This window comes from Acinonyx jubatus, chromosome B3, assembly GCF_027475565.1.
Source record: "Acinonyx jubatus isolate Ajub_Pintada_27869175 chromosome B3, VMU_Ajub_asm_v1.0, whole genome shotgun sequence".
NCBI classification, from domain to species: domain Eukaryota; kingdom Metazoa; phylum Chordata; class Mammalia; order Carnivora; family Felidae; genus Acinonyx; species Acinonyx jubatus.
The window spans coordinates 26,942,243-26,968,265 of record NC_069386.1 but is presented as its reverse complement, the minus strand read 5'-3'; the positions used below and the strand labels follow the sequence as shown (position 1 = coordinate 26,968,265).

The window sequence follows — 26,023 nt, the reverse complement described above, 5'->3', positions numbered from 1 at the left end:
TTTGAATGACACACTGGAGTAGATGGATTTAACAGATATTTTCAGAACATTCCATCCTAAAAAAGTAGAGTATATATTATTTTCAAGTGCACATGAAACATTCTCCAGAATATATCACATATTAGCCCAAGAAACAAACCTTAACAAATTCACAATACCATGCATCTTTTCTGACCACAACACTATGAAACTTGAAGTCAACCACAAGAAAATTATCTGGAAAAACCACAAATACCTAGAGGTTAAATACCATACTACTAAAGAATTAATGAGTGAACCAGTAAATCAAAGAAAAAAAAAGTACATGGAAACAAATGAAAATGAAAACAGAACAGTCCAAAACCTCTGGGATACAGCAAAAGTGGTTCTAAGAGGGAAATTTACAGCAATACTGGTATACACCAATAAGTAAGAAAAATATCAAACAATCTAACCTTGCACCTAAGACAGCCAGAAGAAGAACAACAAACAAAACCTAAATTCAGTAGATAGAAGGAAATTAGATTAGAGCAGAAATAAATGATATAGAAAGTAAAAAGACAATAGAACAGATCAATACAACCAGGATCTGGTTCTTCAAAAATATCAAATAAAATGATAAACCTCTAGCCAGACTTACCAAGAAAAAAAATAGAAAGGACTCAAATAAATAAGATCACAAATGAGAGAGAAAAACTATCAACACCACAGAAATACAATCATAAGAGAATATTATGAAAAGCAATATGTCAACAAATTAGCCTTGAAGAAATGTATAAATTCCTAAAACATATAAACTACCACAGCTGAAACAGGAAGAAATAGAAAATTTGAACAGACCAATAACCAGCAAGGAAATTGAGTCAGTAATCAAAAACTCCCAATAAATGAAAGTCCAGGGTCAGATGGTTTTACATGTGAGTTCTACCACACATTTAAAGAAGTTAATACTTATTCTTCTTAAACTATTCCAAAAAATAGAAAAGGAAGGAAAAATTTCAAATTCTTTCTATGAGGCCAGCATTAACCTGGTACCAAAACTAGATAAAGACACCACTAAAAATGAGAAATACATGCCAATATCCCTGATGAACATAGATGCAAAAAAACTCTCAGCAAAATTCTAGCAAATCAAATTTAATAATATATTTTAAAAAATCATTCACCATGATCAAGTGGAATTTATTCCTGAGTTGCAAGTGTGGTTGAATATTTGCAAATCAATCATTGTGATACATCACCTCGATATGAGAAAGGAAAGGAACCATATGATAATTTCAATAGACACAGAGAAAGCATTTGACAAAGTACAACATCCATTGATTATAAAAACCCTCAACAAAGTAGGGTTAGAAGGAACATACCTCAACATAATAAAGGCCATATATGAAACATCCACAGTTAGCATAGTCCTTCATGGGGAAAAACTGAGATCTTCTCCTCTGTGATCAGGAACAAGAAAAGTTGTCTACTCTCACCACTTTTACTCAACATAGTATTACGAGTCCTGACTACAGCAATCAGACAACAGAAAGAAATAAAAGGTATGCAAATCAATAAGGAAAAGTAAAACTTTCACTATGTGCAGATGACATCATACTGTTTATAGAAAACCCAAAAGACTCCACCAAAAAATGCTAGACCTGACAAATTCAGTAAAGTTGCAGGATACAAAATCAATATACAGAAGTCTATTGTATTTACATATGCTAATAATTAAACAACAGAAAGAGAAATTAAGAAAATTATCCCATTTACAATTGCACCAAAAATAAGATAACTAGGAATAAACCTGACCAAAGAGGTGAAAGACCTGTACTCTGAAAAGTATAAAACACTGATGAAAGGAACAGAAAGATGTTTTGTGCACATGGATTGGAAGAACAAATGTTGTTACAATTTCTATACTACCCAAAGAAATATATAGATTTAATGTAATCCATATCAAAATACCACCAGCATTTTTTACAGAGCTAGAACAAAGAATCCTAAAATTTGTGAGGAATCACAAAAGACCTACAATAGCCAAAGCAATCTTGAAAAAGAAAAGCAAAGCTGGAGATATCACAGATCTAGACTTAAAGTTATATTGTATAGCTGTACTGATTAAAACACTATGGTACTGGCACAAAAATAGAGCATAGATCAATAGAACATAGCAGAGAACTTAGAAATAAAGCCACAGTTATATGGCTAATTAATCTTTGAGAAGGCACAGAAGAATATCCAATGGGAGAAAGACAATCTATTCAACAAATGATGTTGGGAAAACTGGATAGCAACATGCAAAAAAATGAAACTGTACCACTTTATTACACCATACACAAAAATAAATTCACAATGGATTAAAGACCTAAATGTGAGACCAGAAACCATAAAAATCCTAGAAAAGAACACAGACAGTAACTTCTTTGACATTAGTTTTAGCAACTTCTTACTAGATATGTCTCCTGAGGCAAGGGAAACAAAAGGAATAGTAAAGTATTCAGGTTATCTCAAAATAAGAAGCCTCTGCATATCAAAGGAAACAATAAACAAATCTAAAAAGCAACCTATGGAATTGGAGAAGATATTTGCAAATGACATACTTCATAAAGGATTAGTATCCAATGCATGTGAAGAACTTATAAAATTCAATATGCCAAAAACAAATAATCCAGTTAAAAAATGGGCAGAGGACATGAACAGGCACTTATCCAAAGAAGACATACAGATGGCCAACAGACACATGAAAAGATGTGCATTATCACTAATCATCAGGGAAATGCAAATCAAAACCACAATGATATATCACCTCACACATGTCAGAATGGCTAAAATAAACAGCACAAGAAACAACAGGTGTTGGTGAGGACATGGGGAAAAAGGAACCTTCTTGCACTCTTGGTGGGAACGCAAAGTGGTACAGCTACTCTGGAAATCAGTATGGAGTTTCCTCAGGAAGTTAAAAATAGAACTACCGTATAATCCAGAAATTGAACTACTGAATATTTACCCAAACAATACAAGAACACTAATTCATAGGGATACATTCACCTCCATGTTTATAAGCAGCATTATATACAATAGGCAGGATATGGAAGCAGCCCAGTGTCCATTGATTGATGAATGTATAAAGAAGTGGCATATGATACACATGCGCACGTGCACACCCACACTCCCTCCCCCCACACAGATACATACAATGGTATATCATTCAGCCATAAAACAGAATGAAATCTTGCCTTTTGCAACAACATTGGCTGTAGGTAGAGAGTATAGTGCTAAGTGAAATAAGTCAGAGAAAGACAATTATATGATTTCACTCATAAATTGAATTTAAGAAAGAAAACAAATGGGAGAGAGAGAGAGAGAGAGAGAGAGAGAGAGAGAGAGAGAGAGGTAAATCAAGGAACAGACTCTTAATTATATAGAACAAACTGATGGTTAATGGAGGGGAAGTGGGTGGGGATGGGCTAAATGGGTGATGGAGATTAAGGAGTGAGTTTGTAGTGATGAGCACAGGGTGATGGAATGATGTATAGAAGTGTTGAATTACTATATTGCACACCTGAAACTAATATAACACTGTATGTTAACTAACTGGAATTAAAATAAAAACTTATGGGTGCCTAGGTGGCTCAGTTTGTTGAGCATCTGACTCTTGATTTTGGCTCAGGTCATGATCCCAGGGTCGTGGGATTGAGCCCTGTGTCAGGCTCTGCACTGGGTGTGGAGCCTGCTTAAGATTCTCTCTCTCTCCCTCCCTTTGTGCATCTCCTCAGTTATTTCCCTCTCTCTCTAAAAAGTAATAATAAAAACTTAGAAAAACAAAAAGAAAAAAAAAATCTCTGGGCCAGGCAGAAATCTGAGTTAGCTTTTGTACAAGAGTCCGCTTTCTCCCCAGGTCACTTGCTTCCTGAATACTGCTCATATTCCTTTCCAATAAAAAAATAAAGATTGTCTTGTTCAATTTCCACATATATGTGTTATTTCCCCAATTTTTTTTAGTTATTGAGTTTTAATTGTGGTCAGAGACCATACTTAGCATGATTTCCTTTTGCATTTATTATTTTACATATAAAATCCTTTTACATTTATTTAGACTTGTTTTATGGACTAATATGTGATCTACTCTAAGGAGTTTTCCATAATCATCTAAGAAAAATGTGTATTCTGTTGTTCAGTGGAGCATTCTGTAGATGTCTATTAGGTCTAGTTGTTTCACAGTGTTGTTCAAGTCTTCTGTTTCTTTGTTGATCTTCTCTCTGGCTTATCCATTATTGAAAAGGGGGTACTAAACTCTCAAACTATTTTGGTGAATTGTCTAGTGTTCCTTTCAATTCTGTCAGTTTCACTTCATGTATTTGTGCCTCTCTTGTTAGGTGCATATATATTTATAATTGTTAGGTCTCCTTGGGAAAAAATGACCTTTTAATCATTATAACAGTTTTTTGTGTTAAAATCTGTTTTTAGTGGTACTAATAGCCACTCCAGCTTTATTTGATTTTGATAGGTCTAGGTGTGGATTTCTTTGAATTTATTCTATACGATTTCGTTGAACTTTTTAGATGTTTTCATTACATTTGGGACATTTTTCTCCTGTATTTTTCAAATACTCTTTTTGCTTCCTTCCCATTTTCTTCTCCTTGGGGACCCCCTTTATGTGTATGTTGGTACACTTTATGGTATCCTGCAGATTTCCGAGGCTCTATTTATTTATTTTTTCATTTTTCTTTTTTCTCTTTTTCTTTCTGTTACTGAGACCAGATAATCTCAAATGACCTATTTTGAAGTTTGTTCATTCTTCTTCCAGCTCAAATATGCTGTTAAGTCCCTGTAATACATTTAAAGATTTTAGTTATTGTACTTTTAAAATATAAGATTTTGATTATTTCTTCTTTGTGTATCTCTTTCTTTTAAAAATTATTTATTTGGTGAGATGATGTTCTCATACTTTAGTTCATTGAACATATTTTAAATAACTGATTTAAAGGCTTTGTCAGGTAAGTCCAATGTCTGGGCTCTCTCAAAGACACTTTCCTTCTTTCTTTCTTTCCTTCTTTCTTTCTTAATTTAAATCTAAGTTAGTTAACATATAGTGTAACAATGACTTCAGTAATAACACCCAGTGCTCATCCCATCAAGTGCCCTTCTTAATGCTCATCACCTATTTAGTCCATCCCCTGACCCAACACCCCACCCCCAACCCTCAATTTGTTCTCTGTATTTAAGAGTCTTATGGTTTGTCTCCCTTACTATTTTTATCTTACTTTTGCTTCCCTTCCCCTGTGTTCATCTCTTTTGTTTCCTAAATTCCACATATGAGTGAAATCATATAATATTTATCTTTCTCTTACTGACTTATTTTTTATTTTGCTTAATATACTACACTCTAGTTTCATCCACATTGTTGCGAATGGCAAGATTTCATTCTTTTTGATCGCTGAGTAATATTTTAGTGTGTGTGTGTGTGTGTGTGTGTGTGTGTGTGTGTGTGCGCGTATCGCATCTTTTTTATCCATTCATCAGACGATGGACATTTGGGCTCTTTCCATACTTGGACTATTGTCTATAGTGCTGCTATAAACATTGGGGTGCATGTGCCCCTTCAAATCAGCATTTTTTGTATCCTTTGGATAAGTAGCTAGCAGTACAATTGCTGGGTTGTAGGGTAGTTCTATTTTTAATTTTTTTGAGGAACCTCCATACTGTTTTCCAGAGGTGCTGCACCAGTTTGCATTTCCACCAGCAGTGCAAAAGGTTTCTCTTTCTTCACATCCTCACCAATGTCTCTTGTTTCCTGAGTTGTTAGTGTTAGCCATTCTGACAGGTGTGAGGTGGTATCTCATTGTGGTTTTGATTTGTATTTCATCTCAAGGATAGTTTCTTTTTTTTATTAAAATTAAAAAAATTTTTTTTTCAACGTTTATTTATTTTTGGGACAGAGAGAGACAGAGCATGAACGGGGGAGGGGCAGAGAGAGAGGGAGACACAGAATCGGAAACAGGCTCCAGGCTCTGAGCCATCAGCCCAGAGCCTGAGGCGGGGCTCGAACTCACGGACCGTGAGATCGTGACCTGGCTGAAGTCTGACGCCTAACCGACTGCGCCACCCAGGCGCCCCTATTAAAATTTTTTAAATGTTTATTTTTGAAAGAGAGACAGAGCTTGAGGGGCAGAGAGACAGGGGAGGGGCAGAGAGAGAGGGAGACACAGAATCTGAAGCATGATCCAGGTTCTGAGCTATCAGCACAGAGCCTGATGCAGTGCTTGAACTCAGGAACTACGAGATCATGACCTGAACCCAAGTTGGATACTTAACCAACTGAGCCACCCAGGCACCCCTCAAGGACAGTTTCTATTGACTACCTCTTTTCCCCTGTGTATAAGCCATATTATCTTGTTTCTTTGTATGTGTTGTTAACTCTCTTTTCTGTTTCCTTTGTAGTTGTTGAAAAGTGGACATTTCAAATAACATGATATGGCAGCTCTGGATATCAGATTTTCCCTTCTCAGCATTTGTTGTTGTTGCTGTTTGTTTAGTAAATTTCCTGAACTACTTCTGTAAAGTCTGTATTTTTTGTCAAGTGTGACCACTGAAGTCTGTGCCTGGTAGTAGGAAGGTAATGATTGGATAGAGACTTCCTTATATGCTTTAAACCAATCATTCCCCTGCATTTTCCAAGAGGCTCTGTGTGTTTGGGCATGCATTCAATGTTCCAACATGCAATTTAAAACTTTTCCAATGCCTTCACTTCCTGCTTCTATGAGGCCTTAGGGCCACCCAGAAGTGAGAGATTAGGTTCTTCTCATGTCTTTCTTGGGCACATACACAATCCTATGAATGCAGCTAGATTTCCAGGAACATATGAGAGCTTTTCAAAATCTCTTACAGGAATCTTATACTCCAGCTTTTCTTTTAAGATTTTTTGGTCAGCTTCAAAGCCTCAATTGTTATTGCTGCCACAAACAGCTGATATGTTAAATAGTTGCCACTGATTATGTTTATCCTAACCCTGGGGGGAAAAAACTGTAACCAGTGAGTGTGCTTCTAGGTCATGTAGTCCTGAAAGTGATCTTTCAGGTCCTACCTTAAAGGAGTGGGAGTTTTCAAGGAACTTCTAGACAGGTCAAATAGTGACAGTTCTCTGGGATGTGGCTTTTGGGAAACTCAAATCCTATTCTTTCTCTTCAGTGGCTGCTAGGATGCTGGTTTTCATTGTGATTATGGGGAAGTTGGTTTTTATTTTATTTATTTATTTGTTTCTTTATTTTTAATTTATTTTTTAAAATTTACATTCAAGTTAGTTATCATATAGTGCAACAATGATTTCAGGAGTGGGTTCCTTAATGCCCCTTACCCATTTAGCCCATCTCCTCTCCCACAGCCCCTCCAGTAACCCTCTGTTTGTTCTCCATATATAAGAGTCTCTTATGTTTTGTCCCCCTCCTTGATTTTATATTATTTTTGCTTTCCTTCCCTTATGTTCATCTGTTTTGTCTCTTAAAGTCCTCATATGAGTGAAGTTATATGATATTTGTCTTTCTCGGACTAAATTTTTAAAAAATTCTTTGATGTTTTTATTTTTGAGAGAGAGAAGAGAAACAGAGTACAAGCAGGGGAGGGGCAGAGAGAGAGAGGGAGACACAGAATCCGAAGCAGCCTTCAGGCTCCGTGCTGTCAGCACAGAGCCTGATGTGACACTTGAACCCACGAACCGTGAGATCATGACCTGAGCTGAAGTTGGACGCTTAACTGGCTGAGCCACCCAGGCGCCCCTTCTCTGACTAATTTTGCTTAGCCTAATGCCCTCTAGTTCCAACCACATAGTTGCAAATGGCAAGATTTCATTCTTTTTGATTGCCGAGTAATACTCCATTGTATAAATATGCTACATTTTCTTTATCCATTCATCCATCGATGGACATTTGGGCTCTTTCCATACTTTGGCTATTGTTGATAGTGCTGCTATAAACATGGGGGTGCATGTGTCCCTCGAAACAGCATACCTGTATCCCTTGGAAAAATACCTAGTAGTGCAATTGCTGGGTCATAGGGTAGTTCTATTTTTAATTTTTTGAGGAAACTCCATACTGTTTTCTAGAGTGGCTGCACCAGTTTGCATTCCCACCAGCAGCGCAAAAGAGATCCTCTTTCTCTGTATCCTCGCCAACATCTATTGTTTCCTGAGTTATTAGTGTTAGCCATTCTGACAGGTGTAAGGTGGTATCTCATTGTGGTTTTGATTTGTATTTGCCTGATGATGAGTGATGTTAAGCATTTTTCATGTGTTGGTTGGCCATCAGGATGTTTTCTTTGGAGAAGTGTCTATTCATGTCTTTTTCCCATTTCTTCACTGGATTCTTTGTTTTTTGGATGTTGAGTGTGATAAGATCTTTATAGATTTTGGATACTAACCCTTTATCTGATATGTCATTTGCAAATATCTTTTCCAATTCCATTGGTACTTTTAGTTTTGTTGATTGTTTCTTTGCTGTGCAGAAGCATTTTATTTTGATGAGGTCCCAATAGTTCATTTTTGCTTTTGTTTCCCTTGCCTCCAGAGACTTGTTGAGTAAGAAGTTGCTGCGGCCAAGATCAAAGAGATTTTGCCTGTTTTCTCCTCGAGAATTTTGATGGCTTTCTGTCTTACATTTAGGTCTTTCATCCATTTTGAGTTTATTTTTGTGGATGGTGTAAGAAATTGTCTAGGTTCAGTCTTCTGCATGTCGCTGTCAAGTTTTCCCAGCACCACTTGCAGAAGAGACTGTCTTTATTCTATGGGATATTTTTTCCTGCTTTGTCAAAGATTAGTGGCCATATGTTTGTGGGTCCATTACTGGGTTCTCTATTCTGTTCCATTGATCTGAGTGTCTGTTCTTGTGCCAGTACCATACTGTCTTGATGATTACAGCTTGAAGTGTGGGATTTTGATGCCCCCTGCTTTGGTTTTATTTTTCAAGTTCAGGGTCTTTTCTGGTTCCATACAAATTTTAGGATTATTTGTTCTAGCTCTGTGAGGAATGCTAGTGTTATTTTATAGGGATTGCATTGAATATGCAGATTGCTTTGGGTAGTATCAACATTTTAACAGTATTTGTTCTCAATCCAGGAGCATGAAATATTTTCCCATTTTTTGTTTCCTCTTCAATCTCCTTCAGGAGTTTTCTGTAGTTTTCAGTGTATAGATTTTTCACCTCTTTGGTTAGATTTATTCCTAGGTATTTTATAGTTTTTGGTGCAATTGTAAATAGGATCGATTCCTTGATTTCTCTTTATGTCACTTCATTGTTGGTGTATAGGAATGCAACCGATTTCTGTGCATTGATTTTATATCCTGCAACTTTGCTGAATTCATGAATCAGTTCTCACACTATCTTGGTGGAATCTTTTGGGTTTTCCATTTAGAGTATCATGTCATCTGTGAAGAGTGAAAGTTTGACTTCCTCCTGGCCAATTTGAATGCCTTTTATTTCTTTGTGTTTTCTAATTGCAGAGGCTGAGACTTCCAATACTATGTTGAATAACAGTGGCGAGAGTAGACACCCCTGTCTTGTTCCTGACCTTAGGGGGAAAACTCTCAGTTTTTTCCCATTGAGGATGATATTAGCGTTGGGTCATTCATATATGGCTTTTATGATATTGAGTATGATCCTTCTATCCCTACCTTCTTGAGGGTTTTTATCAAGAAAGGATGCTGTATTTTCTCAAATGCTTTCTCTGCAATTATTGAGAGGGTCATGTGGTTCATGTCCTTTCTTTTATAGATGTGATGAAACACATTGATTGTTTTGTGTATATTGAACCAGCCCTGCATCCCAGGTATAGATCCCACTTGGTCGTGGTGAATAATTTTTTTAAGGTATTGTTTGATCCTGTTGGCTAATATCTTGTGGAGGATTTTTGCATCCATGTTCATCATGGAAATTGGTCTGTAGTTCTCCTTCTTAGTGGGGTCTCTGTCTGGTTTTGGAATCAAGGTAAGCTGGCTTCATTTCTATTTTTTGGAACAACTTCAGGAGAATAGGTGTTAACTCTTCCTTAAATGTTTAGTAGAATTCCCCTGGAAAGCCATCTGGCCCTGGACTCTTGTTTTTTGGGAGATTATTGATTACTAATTCGATTCCTTTATTGGTTATGGGTCTGTTGAAATTTTCTTTTTCTTCTGTTTCAGTTTTGGTAGTGTGTATATTTCTAGGAATTTGTCCATTTCTTCCAGATTGCCCATTTTATTGGCATATAGTTGTTCATAACATATTTTATTTCTGCTGTGTTGGTTGTGATCTCTCTTCCTTCATTCTTGATTTTATTTATTTGGGTCCTTTCCTTTTTCTTTTGGTGAAACTGGCTAGTGGTTTATCAATTTTGTTAATTCTTTCATAGAACCAGCTTCTGGTTTCATTGATCTGTTCTACTGGTTTTTTGTTTGTTTGTTTGTTTGGTTTTGATAGCATTAATTTCTGCTCTAATCTTTATTATTTCCTGTCTTCTGCTGGTTTGGGGTTTTATTTGCTGTTCTTTTTCCAGCAGCTCTTTAAGGTGTAAGGTTAGGTTGTGTACCTGAGATTTTTCTTCCTTCTTTAGGAAGGGCTGGATTGCTATATACTTCCCTTTTATGACCACCTTTGCTGTATCCCAGAAGTTTTGGGTTGTGGTATATCATTTTCACTGGCTTCCATAATCTTGTAGTTTCCTGTTTAACTTCTTGGTTGGTCCATTTATTCTTTAGTAGGATGTTCTTCAGTCTCCAAGTATTTGTTACCTTTCCAAATTTTTTCTTGTGGTTGGTTTCAAGTTTCATAGCGTTGTGGTCTGAACATATATGCACCGTATGATTTCGATCTTATTGTACTTGCTGAGGGCTGATTTGTCTCCCAGTATGTGGTCTATTCTAGGGAATGTTCCATGTGCACTGGAGAAGAATGTATATTATGCTGCTTTAGGATGAAATGTTCTGAATATATCTTAAGTCCATCTGGTCCAGTGTGTCATTGAAAGCCATTGTTTCCTTGTTGATTTTTTGATTAGATGATCTGTCCATTCCTGTGAGTGGGGTGTTGAAGTCTCCTAGTATTATGGTATTACTATCAATGAGTTTCTTTTTGTTTGTGATTAATTGATTTATATACTTGGGTATTCCCACATTTGGCACATAAATGTTTATAATTATTAGGTCTTCTTGGTGGATAGACCCCTTGATTATGATATAATGCCCTTCTGCATCTCTTGATACAGTCTTTATTTTAAAGTCTAGTCTTTCTGATATAAGTATGGCTACTCCGGCTTTCTTTGGTTGACCATTAGTATGATAGATGGTTCTCCATCCCCGTACTTTCAATCTGAAGGTGTCTCTAGGTCTAAAGTGGGTCTCTTGTAAATAGCATATAGATGGATCTTGTTTTCTTATCCATTCTGTTACCTTATGTCTTTTGATTGGAGCATTGAGTCTATTGATGTTTAGAGTGAGTACTGGAAGATACTAATTTATTGCCATTATGTTGCTTGTACAGTTGGAGTTTCTAATGGTGTTCTCTGGTCCTTTCTAAGTTTTGTTGCTTTTGGTATTTATTTATTTATGTTTGTATGTATGTATGTATGTAGTTTTTTCATCTTTCTTCCCTCAGAGAGTCCCCCTTAAAATTTCTTGCAGGGTTGGTTTAGTGGTCCCCAAATCCTTTAATTTTTGTTTGTCTGGGAAACTTTTTATATCCTTCTATTTTGAACGACAGCCTTGCTGGATAAAGAGTTCTTGGCTGCATATTTTTCTGATTCAGCACATTGAATGTATCCTGCCACTCCTTTCTGGCCTGCCAAGTTCCTGTGGATAGGTCTGTTGCAAACCTGATTTGTGTTCCCTTGTAGGTTAGGGACTTTTTTTTCCCTTGCTGCTTTTATGATTCTCTCCTTGCCTGAGTATTTTGTGAATTTGAGTATGATGTGCCTTGTTATGGTCAATTTTTTTTTAATCTAATGGGGTTCCTCTGTACTTCCTGGATTTTGATGTCTGTATCTTTCCCCAGGTTAGGAAAGTTTTCTGCTATGATTTGCTCACATAACCTTTCTACCCCTATTTCTCTCTCTACCTCTTCTGGGACCCCTATGATTCTAATGTTCCTTTTTTTTTTAAATTTTTTTTTTCAACATTTATTTTTATTTTTGGGACAGAGAGAGACAGAGCATGAACGGCGGAGGGGCAGAGAGAGAGGGAGACACAGAATCGGAAACAGGCTCCAGGCTCTGAGCCATCAGCCCAGAGCCCGACGCGGGGCTCAAACTCACCGACTGTGAGATCTTGACCTGGCTGAAGTCGGATGCTTAACCGACTGTGCCACCCAGGCGCCCCTCTAATGTTCCTTTTTAATGAGTTACTCATTTCTCTAATTCATAAATCATGCTCTTTTGTCTTAATCTCCCTCTTTTTTTTCTGCTTCATTATTCTCCATATATTTGTCTTCTATATCGCTGACTCTGTTCTGCTTCATCCATCCTTGCCACCGTGGCACCCATTCAAGATTGCAGCTCAGTTATAGCATTTTTTATTTCATCCTGACTAGTTTTTACCTCTTTTATGTCCACAGAAAGCGATTCTAATCTATTTTAGACTCCAGCTATTCTTATTATAGTGATTCTAAATTCTGGTTCAGACATTTTGCTTGTGTCTGTGTTGGTTACTTCCCTGGCTGTCATTTCTTCCTAATCTTTTTCTTGGGGTGAATTCCTTCTTTTCATCATTTTAAGGGAGAAAAAGAATTAATGAGGTAGAAAAAATAAAATAAAAAAATTAAAATTGAAAAAATATTAAAATTAAAAAATTAAAAACAAAAACACACACAAAAAAATCAAATAAATAATGCTATATCCTAGGTGTGCTTTGGTCTGGGTTTTGAAAGTGGTTTGATAGATTAGAGAAAAAAGGGGAAAAATTAAAAAAAGGAAATAATTTGAAAATTTGCAAGATGAATAGACTGAAGTGGACTAAAATGAAGTGATGGAAGTAAAATAGAATTTGAAAAAATTTACACAACAGTAAAAAATTTAGTAGAAAAAAATTAAAATATATTTAATAAAAATTGAAAATAAAAATGAATTTTTTCTCTTTCTGTTTTGAAGAAAAAGAAAAGAAATGAAAAAGAGAAAGGAAAAAAAGGAAAGAAAGAAAATTGCATTGTTAGACTGGCTAAAGACTGAAATACAACTGAAATTACTTTGTTTTCCCCTAGAAGTCAAACTATGAAGAGCTTTATAGTCCATAAACTAAGCAGGCAGTAAGGCTTGTGTTCCTGAAAAGTGAGGTTGACCCATTTGGGTGGGGCTTAGTGTAATAGCTCCATTATCCACTAGATGGTGCTGTTAGCCTACTGGGGTGGATTGTTGTGGCACTGGTAGGTTTGTATGCACATGTGCAGGCATGGTGAAAATGGCGTCACCCAGCTTCCCAGTCTCTAGTATTGGAACTCTGTTCTCCCTGGTCAGTAATCATGCACCTGTCATTCATCTTAGGCTTCTGCCCACTCCCCACTTCCACACTGTCCATGACCAAGCCCCAGGAAGCACCTTCCTCCCAAGTTTTGTCTCAGATGTGGCTACCTTCCCCAGCCCCCCACTTCTGAGGGACTGTGGCTTCTACCCGCTCTTTCCCTTTGTGAAGGGTCTCACCAAGCAATTGGTGGGTGCTGGCCACACCAGGGACTCTTGCAGGACCATGTTGCTGGTGATGCCCAGAGACTGCAGCCAGGTGCCAGCCCTTCCCAGAAAAAGTTCATGAGTCAGTGTAGCAGCAATGCCTCAGGGATTATGTAAAATCACAACACACATCTGGCACCAGGCTTCACCCTTAACGACCTTGTTCCAGCACCAGCAAATGTGGCCATTCTCTCAGGGCCATTCTCTCTGGGTCTGCTGGGCCCAGGTGGTCTCACAGCCTCCACCAAATGTCCTTCCAGCAGTGGAACCGCTTCTCCCTGTGTGGCCCAAGAACCTCCTAGACCCCACTCTGGTCCTGGGGATTCACTCTTCCCACCAGAGCACCACCAGGTATCGAACTGCAGAATTTCAGAGTCTGTGCTCCCCTGTTTACAGTCTTAATGGAATTTAAACCCTCTCCTTTCTCCTTTCTCCTTTCTCCCTTTTTAGTTCAGTCCCTGTGGCTGTTTCCAATTTTCCACTTTCTCTCCAGCTGCTTTTGGGGAGGGGTACTTTCCCCATTTTCCCTGCTCTCCCACCGTCTCCATCCTCTCTCCTCATGCAAAAGAGGCTTCCTGCCATCCGCATCTTCTCTTTCCCCAATTTCACCTCTCCAGTCCACGTACATGCTGAATTCTGTGGTTCAGGTTGTGCAGATTGTTGTGTTAATCCTCAGATCAGTTTTCTAAGTGTGAAGGATGCTCTAATGTTGGTCTTGCTGTATTTCATGGACTGAAGACACACAAAAAACTTCCATACTGTTCCACCATCTTGGCTCCTCCCTCGCAGCTCAGCTTCTTAAAGAGAATATAGGAAGCACGAAAGGTTGATAACCTCTATTACCTTAAAAATAGAAACTTCCATTTCTTTTGAGAAATTAGTGAGAAAGATATCATAGAGTGAAAAAATATGTGCAAAAATATTTTCCATTACATTTGGAAATTATATGTAGAATATATAAAGAATACCTATAAACTTGTAAGAGAATGACAGGACACTCAATGGAAAAATGGGGAAGAATCCTGAACAGACAAGAGGATATATTGAAATGATTGAAATTACCAAAAGCATATGAAAAGGTGCTTTTTCTCACAAGTCATCAGTAAAATATGATTTTAAACCACAAAAAGATACCATTATATATACACACATAAGTGGCTAAAATTTTAAAGATTGACATTAGCAAGTGTTGAGAGAATGTAGAGCAACAAGAAATGTCATATATTGCTGATAAGATTGTAAATTTGTACAGAGTTTGGCAGCATCTACTAAAGTTTGTTCTTTAAAGTTTGTTGCCCATAAAGTTTGTTCTTAGTTATATTACCGACAGAAATGGGTACATATGCACACCAAAAAACATATGAAAACGCTCATAACACCATTATTTATGATAGCCTCAAGCTAGATGCAATTCACATATCTGTCAATCCTAGAATAGATAAATAAATTGTGGGATAATCATACAGGGTAATACTATTAAAAATAGAAATAAATCTGAGGTGCCTTGGGTAGCTCAGTTAGCTAAGCAACCAACTCTTGATTTTGGCTCAGGTCATGATATCAAGGTTGGTGAGATCAAGCCTTTCATCAGGCACTGATAGTGTGGAGCCTGCTTAGGATTTTCTCTGTCCTCCTCTTTCTTCCCCTCCTCTGCTCACTTGCACGTGCTCAGTCTTTCTGTATCAAAATAAATAAACATTAAAAAAAGAAATAAAAATAAATATATTACTGCAATTGTAACCACATGGCTGAAACTCACAGACATGTTTAGCAAAAGAAAAGTTTTATAGAAAAGAATACATACTATATGATTCTATGTATAAAAAATTCAGGAACAGGCAAATCTAGTCTATGGTGTTAGGAGTCAGGGAGTGAAAGAGAGAGTGTAGGAATAGAGGAAATCTAAATGGGCTTTGGAATATTGATAATGTTCTGTTTCTTGCCCTGGGAGGTTACATGCATGTATTTCTTTTGTAATTGAGCTACATTTTTTATTTAAAATCAATATATTTTTTCTGCATGTATGCTATAGTTCAATTAAAATGTTTATAAAATGGTTTAATAGATGCATTCACTGTATCAGTCAGGGTCCTGCCAGAAAATAGATGGTCTACTCCAACTTGTTAATTTGGAGGATTTAGTAATGCGGGTATTTACCAAGGTGTGGGCAAGGTGGAAGGATCCACAAAGGGTAGTGTGGTGTCCTAGAGCTAGTGTGTGTGTGTGTGTGTGTGTGTGTGTGTGTGTGTGTGTGTGTGAGAGAGAGAGAGAGAGGAAAAGAGAGACAAATAGAGACAGAGAGACAGGCACAGAGAGAGAGGGGAAAAGAGAGACAAACAGAGACAGAGAGATAGACAGAGAGGCACAGAGAGAGAGAGAGAGACAAAGAGAGAGAGATGGGGGATGTGGGAAGAAAGTGAAAGAGAGAGAGAAAGGAAGAGACGATGGAGATTCCTAGTAACTAGAAAGATGTGATGACAAGGCCACCTTGAGAACAGCTGTGAGACCTTTAGTGGAAAGACCCTGTAGGGAGGGATCCAAAGTAATGAATATGTGGAATCCTCTCTCACCCCAATGCTATCTCCTATGGGGCTCTCCTTTGGCAAAGGCCAGCTAGAATCCTGGACATGAGAAAATTTTTATGTGGTCCACACAAGTCAGCTTCTGGGGCAGAGAGTTGGTTGGGACGGTGGACCATGGATAGGAAAGAGCAGCTCAGCAAGGTTTCCTGGATCTACTTTCACCTGTCAATATTGGTGGAAACTTTGTTTGAATCAAAATGCTTAGAACTAGAATCACTTATATTTCAATCACCTTTATTCTTCCCAACTTCAGCTCTTTTAAACTATTGACTTGATGCAATCATGGTATTTCCTAAGCCTGATTAGAAATCACATGGAAGCTTTCAGGTGTTGAAAATAAGTCATTAGCTTCACTTTGAGCTTTGATTTCACAGCCACAGAAAGAACCTTGGGTTGTTTACAGCCACTTCCCTGGATTGAGTAGGGAGAGGGCAGATCTGGAGCCAGATCACCCTGGCTTTAAACATAGCTCCAATACTTGATGCCTGTGGTTACCTGCTGTGCCTAAGTACCCCTAACCCCTGAGATTGTTGTGAGGACTGAATCACTTAATATGGACAGAGATCTTAGAAACAAGGCCTGGTACACAATTGAGTGTGATGTGAAAAAACAGTTTAGGCTGATTGCTAAGCAGCTCAGGAAAATGTAGGTTGATGAAAAATGGTCTTGCTTTTGCTTGATTTTGAAGGGAAGCTAGAAAGAAGAGAAGTTTTCTCATGAGAGGAAACCTGTGCAGGCTATATATTAGTTTCAGGTAGTGAGCTACCCTCTCCTTTTGGTCCCAGGCAGTTGCCCTATGCATAGTTAATAGAACTTAACCTCTTGGTGACTCAGCTTCCTATAACTTTGTAATCCAACTCATCCCATGCTGCTTGTCCCACCTTCTCACCCAACTGTTAACTATGAGCTCCCCAGGAGAAGGCATTGGGTTTTCACCCTGGAGACTCAGGACAGGATCAGTAGTAGGTCTAAAACTACTCCACAGACAACCACAGTGTTTCTTTGAACCCAAAAGGCCTTGATTATTTATGATAAATCTCTTGTGGCCTATTTTAGGTAGTTCATGGCCAATAAACATGAGATACCTCACCAAAGCAGGACAGGCAGAGTGGCTTTTACTGTATCCAGTACACAGAGTCCTTTTGTGAGGTTTCCTGGTTTGAAGGGCGGTTATGAGGCATATAACTGTTGAGATATTCTCTAGAGATGCATCCTGTGTGGCTTAAGACATATAGGTTAGTTCATGTTAACTATAAGTAATAGATTTATCAGAACAGTATTGCTTTTGATCAGAGGCTCCTGAAAAATGTTCAGAGCAAGGAACATAGACAATATGTTTTTTTATTTTATATTCTTTATGTTTCTTTCTTTCTTTCTTTCTTTCTTTCTTTCTTTCTTTCTTTCTTTCTTCCTTCCTTCCTTCTTTCTCTTTCTTTCTTTCTTTCTTTCTTTCTTTCTTTCTTTCTTTCTTTCTCTTTCTTTCTTTCTTTCTTTCTTTCTTTCTTTCTTTCTTTCATATAAAATTTATTGTCAAATTAGCTAACATACAGTGTATACAGTGTGCTTTTGGTTTGGGGGGTAGATTCCTGTAATTCATCGCTTACATACAACACACAGTGCTCATCCCAACAAGTGCCATCCTCAATGCCCATCACCCATTCGTCCCCACACCCATCAACCCTCAGTTTGTTCTTTGTATTTAAGAGTCTCATATGGTTTACATCCCTCTCTGTTTGAAACTATTTTTTCCCCTTCCCTTTCCCCATGGTCTTCTGTTAAGTTTCTCAAGTTCCACATATAAGTGAAAACATATGATATCTGTCTTTCTCTGACTGACTTATTTCACTAAACACCCTCCAGTTCCATCCACATTACTGCAAATGTCAGGATTTCATTATTTCTCATTGCCAAGTAGTGTTCCATTGTATATATAAATCACATCTTCTTTATCCATTCATCAGTTGATGGACATTTGGGCTCTTTCCATAATTGGGCTATTGTTGAAAGTTCTGCTGTAAACATTGGGATATATGTGGCCCTAGGAATCAGCACTTCTGTATGGACAATATGTTCTTTATAAAAGATTGCAAGGTTTCAGATAGAACAAAATTGAGTTACATTTCTGAGTACATGAAACAAGCCACCTTTTGGGGAGAGGTTTAATAAGTGGAATTACAAGGCTTATTTATAAGTAGTGAAAGCATTCCATCTAAAGACTGAGCACATGAGATGAATCCAACTAGGTAGAATGGAAAGCAGTTCTCACGGAATGGGGATTGAATCCTGGTTTTGTCCCCAGCAGGCTGAAGAAAACCCATTAATCTTTGGGAGCCTGAGCTTTTTGTTTTAGTTTTTGTTTTTCCCACAGGCTAGTTTGCTGTGAGGTGACCAGCACATGCCTATGTCAAGGACGCTTGCTTAATGAGTGGTGGAAACCTTGTTCTACTTTCCTTTGAATCTTTCTGACCAGGGCCTTAGGAATTGGAGGGAAAAGTCCCATTAGTTCTTTGTTCTGCTTTGAAACTTGGCTCTGTTGGGGGATTTGAATGAGAAAGTACAGAGCCCCTCATCAGAGATTTCATTTTAAGGAATGGTAAAGCACTTGGTGAGAGATTAATGCTTATTCATGGAAGGTGTTGGATAGAAGCTCCATAAGATAAATAGAGCTTAGGTAATTTTGCTTTTTAGTCTTATCCATCTTCAGTCAACTGAATTTTTAATTTTTAGAAGAGTCTCAATGTCACATTGTTAGTATTTGTAATAGAATGTAAAGCCTGAAATTGTGATGTTCTCATCTCTGGCTTTTTCTTCCAGCACATTATAAAAGAACCCACCACTTCATCACTTATCGCTTGCTGGCTATCACTGAGGAGCCAATGCTGAGTGAGAACAGAATGGAATGTTTCTAATAGTGACCCAGGGAAACCTGTTAGGAGGTGCCACTTTAACTCCTCAGTAAAGTAACCAGGCATTACCAAGCAGATATGCTTGTGAACAGGCAGTTTGATTAGTGCTGCTGGCTCCGCAGACAATATGATTAAAATTAAGGGAGAAATTGAGGCTTTGCTGGGACAAGTGAGATCTCATTCAATTAGAGGTTATTTCAGGGAATTTTTATGACACAGCAAGGCTCTGTGAATATAGAACCTGTTCTGAAGTTGGATTGATGAGTGCTATGACAGGAGTTTGGGCTGGAGGAAAATTCAAGCCTCTACAAATTGTTAAGTGAAAATAGAACTATGTAGAGAGTCCTAGTTGAGCTTCCATCTTCTTTCCTGACTGAAGTTACTGTTAGGATCAGGAACAATAACTTGTATTTTTACTGACTCAGATATTCTTACTGCCATATGGCAGAGCAAGCAATGCGATGCCATTTCTGGTTGTAGAAAAACGTTATCCAGGGAAAGTGCAACTGATGAAAATTTTTTTACGGGAATTTAAAGAAATCTTATCTTTAAGAGAGCAATCAAAGAATCAGCCATCATAAATGATGGAACAGGTAAACAATAATTGTCTTTAGAACTGTGGTAGGTGCTCATTGAGGGTAGCTGGAGGGGGTGTAGTGGTGGGATGGGTTAAATGGGTGTTGAGTATTAAGGAGGACACTTGTGATGTGCATTGGGTGTTATATGTAAGTGATGGACCACTAAATTCTCCTCCTGAAACAAATTACAAAACTGGGAAAATTAAAAAAATTTTTTTTAATTTTAAAAACCAATAAATTCTTTAAAAAAAGAACTGTGGTAGGTGCTATGAAGAATTCAGAGAAAGGTAACGAAATCTAGTCAGGCAAAGATAGCTATACACATGGAAAAATTAGGCCACTCCAGCTCCTTCACTTAAAAAACTTCAGTGATTTCCCTCTGTCTACAAATGAGGTTCCAATACCTCTGCATCCTATATAAGGCCTTCTGGTCTACTTCATGAATGCTAAATTACAATGCATTTCCCAATGTATCTTTCTTCTGTTATTTTTATTGTGTTAAAATATATCACATAAAATTTGTCACTTTATACATTTTAAAGTGCATAATTCAGTGATATTAATTACATTCACTGTGTTGTATAACCATTACCACAATTATTTCTAAAACCTTTCATCACCCTAATAGAATTAAATTAAACACTAATTCCTCATTCTCTTCCCCTGTATCCTCAGCCCCTGGTAACCTATGATCTACCTTCCATCTCTATGAATTTAGGTAAATTCCAAATTTAGGTAAATTACTTATTCTAGATATTGCATATAAGTGGAATCATATAATATTTGTCCTTTTGTGTCTGGCTTATTTCAATGAGAATAATGTTTTCATGATTCATCCACATCATAGCATGTATCAGAACTTCATTTCTTTTTGTGACTCAATAATATTACATTTTCTGTATATATACCACATTTTGCTTACCCATTCATCTGTTTATAGATACTTGGGTTGTTTCTACTTTTTTGCTGTTGTGAATAATGTTACAGTGGTACAAAGGTATCTGTTTGACTTCCTAATTTCAGTTCTTTTGGGTATATGCCTGGGAGTGGAATTGCTGGGTCATATGGTAGTTCTATGTTTAGCTTTTTGAGGAACCACTAATTTGTTTTCCACAGCAGTTATATCATTTTTTTCCCACCAACAATGTATGAGAGTCTCGATTTTCCACATCTTCTCCAACGCTTGTTATTTTCTGTTTTTCACCCCTAATTATAGTTGGGTTTTCTGTTTTGTTCTATCAATCTATGTGCCTGTTTTTGTGTCAGTACCATACTGTTTTGATCACTACAGCTTTGTAATATAACTTGATGTCCAGAATTGTGATACCTCCAGTTTTGATTTTCTTTTTCAAGATTGCTTCAGCTATTTGGGATCTTTTGCATTTCATACAAATTTTAGGATTGTTTGTTCTAGCTCTGTAAAAAATGCTGGTGGTATTTTGATAGGGATTGCATTAAATGTGTAGATTGCTTTAGGTAGTATAGGCATTTAAAAAATATTTGTTCTTCCAATCCAAGAGCATGAAATTTTTTAATTTCTTTGTGTCATCTTTAATTTCGTTTTTCAGTGTTTTATACTTTTCAGAGTACAGGTCTTTCACCTCTTATTTAAGTTTATTCCTAGGTATCTATGTTTTTGGTGCAGTTGTAAATGGGATTGATTCTCGATTTCGCTTTCTGATGCTTTCATAATTGGTGTATAGAAATGGAAGAGATTTCTATACATTTATTTGTATACTGCAACTTTACTGAATTCACGTAGCAGTTCTAGAAATATTTTGGTGGAGTCTTTTGGGTTTTCTGTATAGAATATCATATCCACAAATAGTGAAAGTTTGACTTCTTCCTTGATAATTTGGATGCCTTTTATTTCTTTTTATTTTCTGATTGCTATGGCTAGGACTTCCACTACTATGTTAAATGTGAGAGTAGACATCCCTGTCATTTTCTTCACTGTAGAGGTAAAGCTCTCAGTTTTTCCCCATTGAAGATATTAGCTGTGGATTTTTCACATATGACCTTTATTATGTTGAGGGATGTTCCCTCTAACCCTACTTTGTTGAGGGTTTTTATTATGAATGGATGTTGTACTTTGCTAAATGCTTTTTCTGCATCTGTTGAGAGGATCATATGGTTCTTATACTTTCTTTTATTAATATGATGTATCACATTGATTGATTTGTGAATGTTGAATCACTCTTGCAGCCCAGGAATAAATCTCACTTGATTGTAGTGAATGGTTCTTTTAATGTGCTGTTGGATTTGATTTGCTAGTATTTTGTTGAGAATTTTCGCATCCATGTTCCTCAGGGATATTGGTCTATAGTTCTCTTTTTTAGTGGAGTCTTCATCTGGTTTTGGAATCAGGGTAATGATGAACCCATAGAATGAGTGGAAAATTTCCTTCCATTTATATTTTTTGAAATAGTTTGAGAATAATAGGTATTAAGTCTTCTTTAACTGTTTGGTAGAATAGGACATCCCTATGAAGCAATCTGGTCCTGGACATTTGTTTGTTGGGAGGTTTTTGATTACTGATTCAATTTATTTCCTGGTTATTGGTCTGTTTAAGTTTTCTATTTATTCTTGTTTTAGTTTTGATAGTTCACATGTTTCTAGAAATTAATCCATTTCTTCCAGGTTGTCCAATTTGTTGCCATATATTTTTTCATGATATTCTTTTATAGTTATTTGTATTTCTGTGGTGTTGGTTGTTATTTATCCTCTCCTATTTGTGATTTTATTCATTTGGATCCTTTCTATTTTTTTCTTTTGATAAGTCTTGCTAGTGATTTGTCTTAACTTTTTCCAGAGAACCAGCTCCTGGTTTCATTGATCTGTTCTATTATCTTTTTTGTTTCTATATCATTTATTTCTGTTCTAATTTTTATTATTTGCCTTCTTCTGCTGGCTTTAGGCTTTGTTTGTTGTTGTTTTTCTAGTTCCTTTAGGTATAATGTAAGTTGTTTATTTGAGATTTTTCTCGATTCTTGATACAGGCCTGTATTGCTATATACTTATCTCTTATGATCTCTTTTGCTGCATCCAAGTGGTTTTGGACCATAGTGTTTTCATTTTAATTTGTTTCCAGGCATATTTTTATTTCTTCTTTAATTTTCTTGTTGACCAATTCATTCGTTAGTAGCATTTTGTTTAACCTCCATGTATTTGTAGTCTTTCCAAATTTTTTCTTGTGGTTGGTTTTAAGTTTCACAGCATCGTGGTCAGAAAATATGCATGATATGGCATCAGTATTTTTGTACTTATTGAGGCCTGATGTGTGACCTAGTATATGGTATATTTTGGAGAACGTCCCATGTCCCATGTGCACTTGAAAAGAATGTGTATCCTGCTGCTTTAGGATGAAATGTCCTGGATATATCTGTTAAGTCTGTCTGGTCCAGTATGTCATTCATAGCCATTGTTTCCTTGTTGATTTTCTGCCTAGATAATCTGTCCATTTATATAGGTAAGGTTTTAAAATTCCTTACTATTATTGTATTACTTTTAATAACTTCCTTTATGTTTGTTATTAGTTTTATATATTTGTTTTCTATAAAGTTGGGGGCACAAATATTTTTAATTGTTAGACCTTCTTATTGGATAGTTCCTTTTATTATAGTGCCCTTCTTCCTCTCATGTTACAGTCTTTGGTTTAAAATCTAGTTTGTTTGAAATAGGTATTGTTACTTTCGCTGTCTTTTGACATCCATTGGCATGACAAATATTTCTCCATCTCCTCACTTTCAGTCCAGAAGATTTTCCTGGATTATGTAGATGGGCCTAGTGTAATCACATGGGCCCTTAAAAGTAGGAGTGAAGACAGAAGAGTCATTTTGAAGTTTGAGAGGGACTTTACCTACCATTGCTGGCTTTGATGATAGATGAAGTTGGGGGGGGCGCGGTCATGAGCCAGGAAGTTTGAATGGCCTCTAGAAGCTAAGAACAACTCTTGGATGACAACAGCAAGGAAATTGGGACCTCAGTTTTTTTTTTTAATTTTTAGTTTTTTATAATTTTTTTGCATGTATTTATTTTTTGAGAGACATAGAGAGACAGCACAAGTTGGGGAGGGGCAGACAGAGAAGGAGACACAGAATCTGAAGCAGGCTCCAGGCTCTGAGCTGTCAGCACAGAGCCCGATGCAGGGCTTGAACTCAAGAGCTGTGAGATCATGAACTGAGCCAAAGTTGGACACTTAAACCACTGCACCACCCAGATGCTCCAGGGCCTCAGTCTCAAGGCTGTAAGGGATTGAATGTTGGCAACTTGAAAGAATAAAAAAACAGATTCTCTGTTAGAGCCTCCAGAAAGGAATTCAGCCCTGCCAACACCTTGATTTTGTCTTGATGAGGCTCTAGTGAGAAAAGTAGCTGAGCCCACTATACTTCTGATATATGAACACTGTGATATTAGAAGTAGGTTTTATTTTAAGCCACTACACTTATGGCAGTTTGTTATGGCAGGTATAGAAAACTTGTACTCTTTTTATGTCTACAGAATTTATAGACATGTCATTGTCCTTATTCTTGATATTGGCAAATTTTGTCTTCTCATGTTTTATCTTATTCAGATTGGCTAAGGTTTATCAGTCTTCTTGATTTTCTCTAAGAGCCAACTTTTTGTGGCATTGATTTTCTCTAATATTTTTCTATTTTCTATTTCAATTATTCCTGCTCCAGTCCTTATTCTTAATTTTCTTCTACTTATTTTGGGTTTTATTTGCTCTACTCATTAAAATATGTGCAGACTATTTTAACATAAACTTCACAAAAGAAGATCTATGGATGGCAAATAGCTACATGAGAAAAAAGTTCATCATTAGTCATTAGAGAAATGCAACTTGAAGCTAAAATAAATATCCTTCATACTCATTGGAATGTCTAAAATTAAAAAAGGCTGACCCAGTGTTGAAAATGTGAAGGAAATGGAATTCTCATATACTGTTGGTGGTGTAAAATGTTACAGCCATTTTGGAAAACAGTTTCATAGTTTCGTGAAACACAAACATCCTATAATATTAATCTATCATGTGATCAACTAGTCCATTCCTAGGTATTTTCCCAAGGGAACTGAAAACATATGTACATACAGATAATTGTATATGGAAGTTAATAGCACATTCATTTGTAATAGTCAAATAATGGGAGCAATCCAAACATCCCATCAACAGTGAATAGATATGTACACTGTGGCATGGCCATGCTATAGCATACTACTAAATAATACAAAATAATGCGCTATTGAGCCACACACCAACCCTGAAGAATCTTAAAATAGTTCTGCTGAAATGGAAGCAATCAGACAAAAGAATGTATGCTGTATGATTACATTTATAGAAAATATAGAAAATGTAAACTAATCTATATTGAAAGAAAAGATGTATTCCTGGGCATAGAGTAGGGTAACAGGGGGAGATAGAGGGGATACAAGAACGTGGACATTAGTAAAATGCTAGGGATAGTGAATATGTTCATTATCTTGATTATTGGTTTTATGGGTACATATATTAGCCAAAATATAAATTGTACATTTTATTTATTTTTTTTAAATTTTTTTTAACGTTTATTTATTTTTGGGACAGAGAGAGACAGAGCATGAATGGGGGAGTAGCAGAGAGAGAGGAAGACACAGAATCAGAAGCAGGCTCCAGGCTCTGAGCCATCAGCCCAGAGGCTGACACGGGGCTCGAACTCACGGACCGCGAGATCGTGACCTGAGCCGAAGTCGGACGACTAACTGACTGAGCCACCCAGGCGCCCCTAAATTGTACATTTTAAATATGTTTAGTTTGCAGAATATAAATTTTCTTCATTAAAGAAAATGATCAGAAGATAAAATCTTAGTGTGTTAGCATTTGAATTACATCTATGTTGATATGTCCACTTATTTGTTTTCCAGGGTGGATTGCTATTATGGGTGCCATCTGGTTGCTAATTTTAGCTGATATCCATGATTTTGAGATAATTCTACACCGAGTGGAATGGGCAACTCTTCTGTTCTTTGCAGCACTTTTTGTTCTAATGGAGGTAAGACTTTAGAATTCTTGCAAAGTAATCCTTTATCTGACTTTTATGTTTCATACTTTATTGTGCGAATGAAAAAAGCCTAAGTCTATAGTCTTTCCACTTATTTAACATGGGGGAAATGATGGAAGTTATAAATAGACTATTTTAAGTTAAACCAGGTTTTATTTCAGCCACCTAAATATTTTCTGATAAATTGTTTATTTGGTTGTTGTTTTTAAAAATTATCTTTGTGATTTATAAACTTGCTCTAATTTCATTTTCCATAAAGTAGAATTTGCTCTAAG

General features: G+C 36.7%; 1 protein-coding gene across 3 annotated transcripts in view; it reads left to right on the top strand.

Moving 5' to 3' along the window:
- The window catches only part of OCA2 (OCA2 melanosomal transmembrane protein), a 492,350-nt gene that overhangs the window by 224,105 nt on the left and 242,222 nt on the right, over nt 1-26,023 (top strand). For all 3 annotated transcript variants that reach the window (XM_027067861.2, XM_053223670.1, XM_053223671.1), the window contains exon 19: nt 25,612-25,739. In XM_027067861.2, coding sequence (XP_026923662.1) covers nt 25,612-25,739 — 128 coding nt within the window. The remainder of the gene's footprint in view (nt 1-25,611; nt 25,740-26,023) is intronic.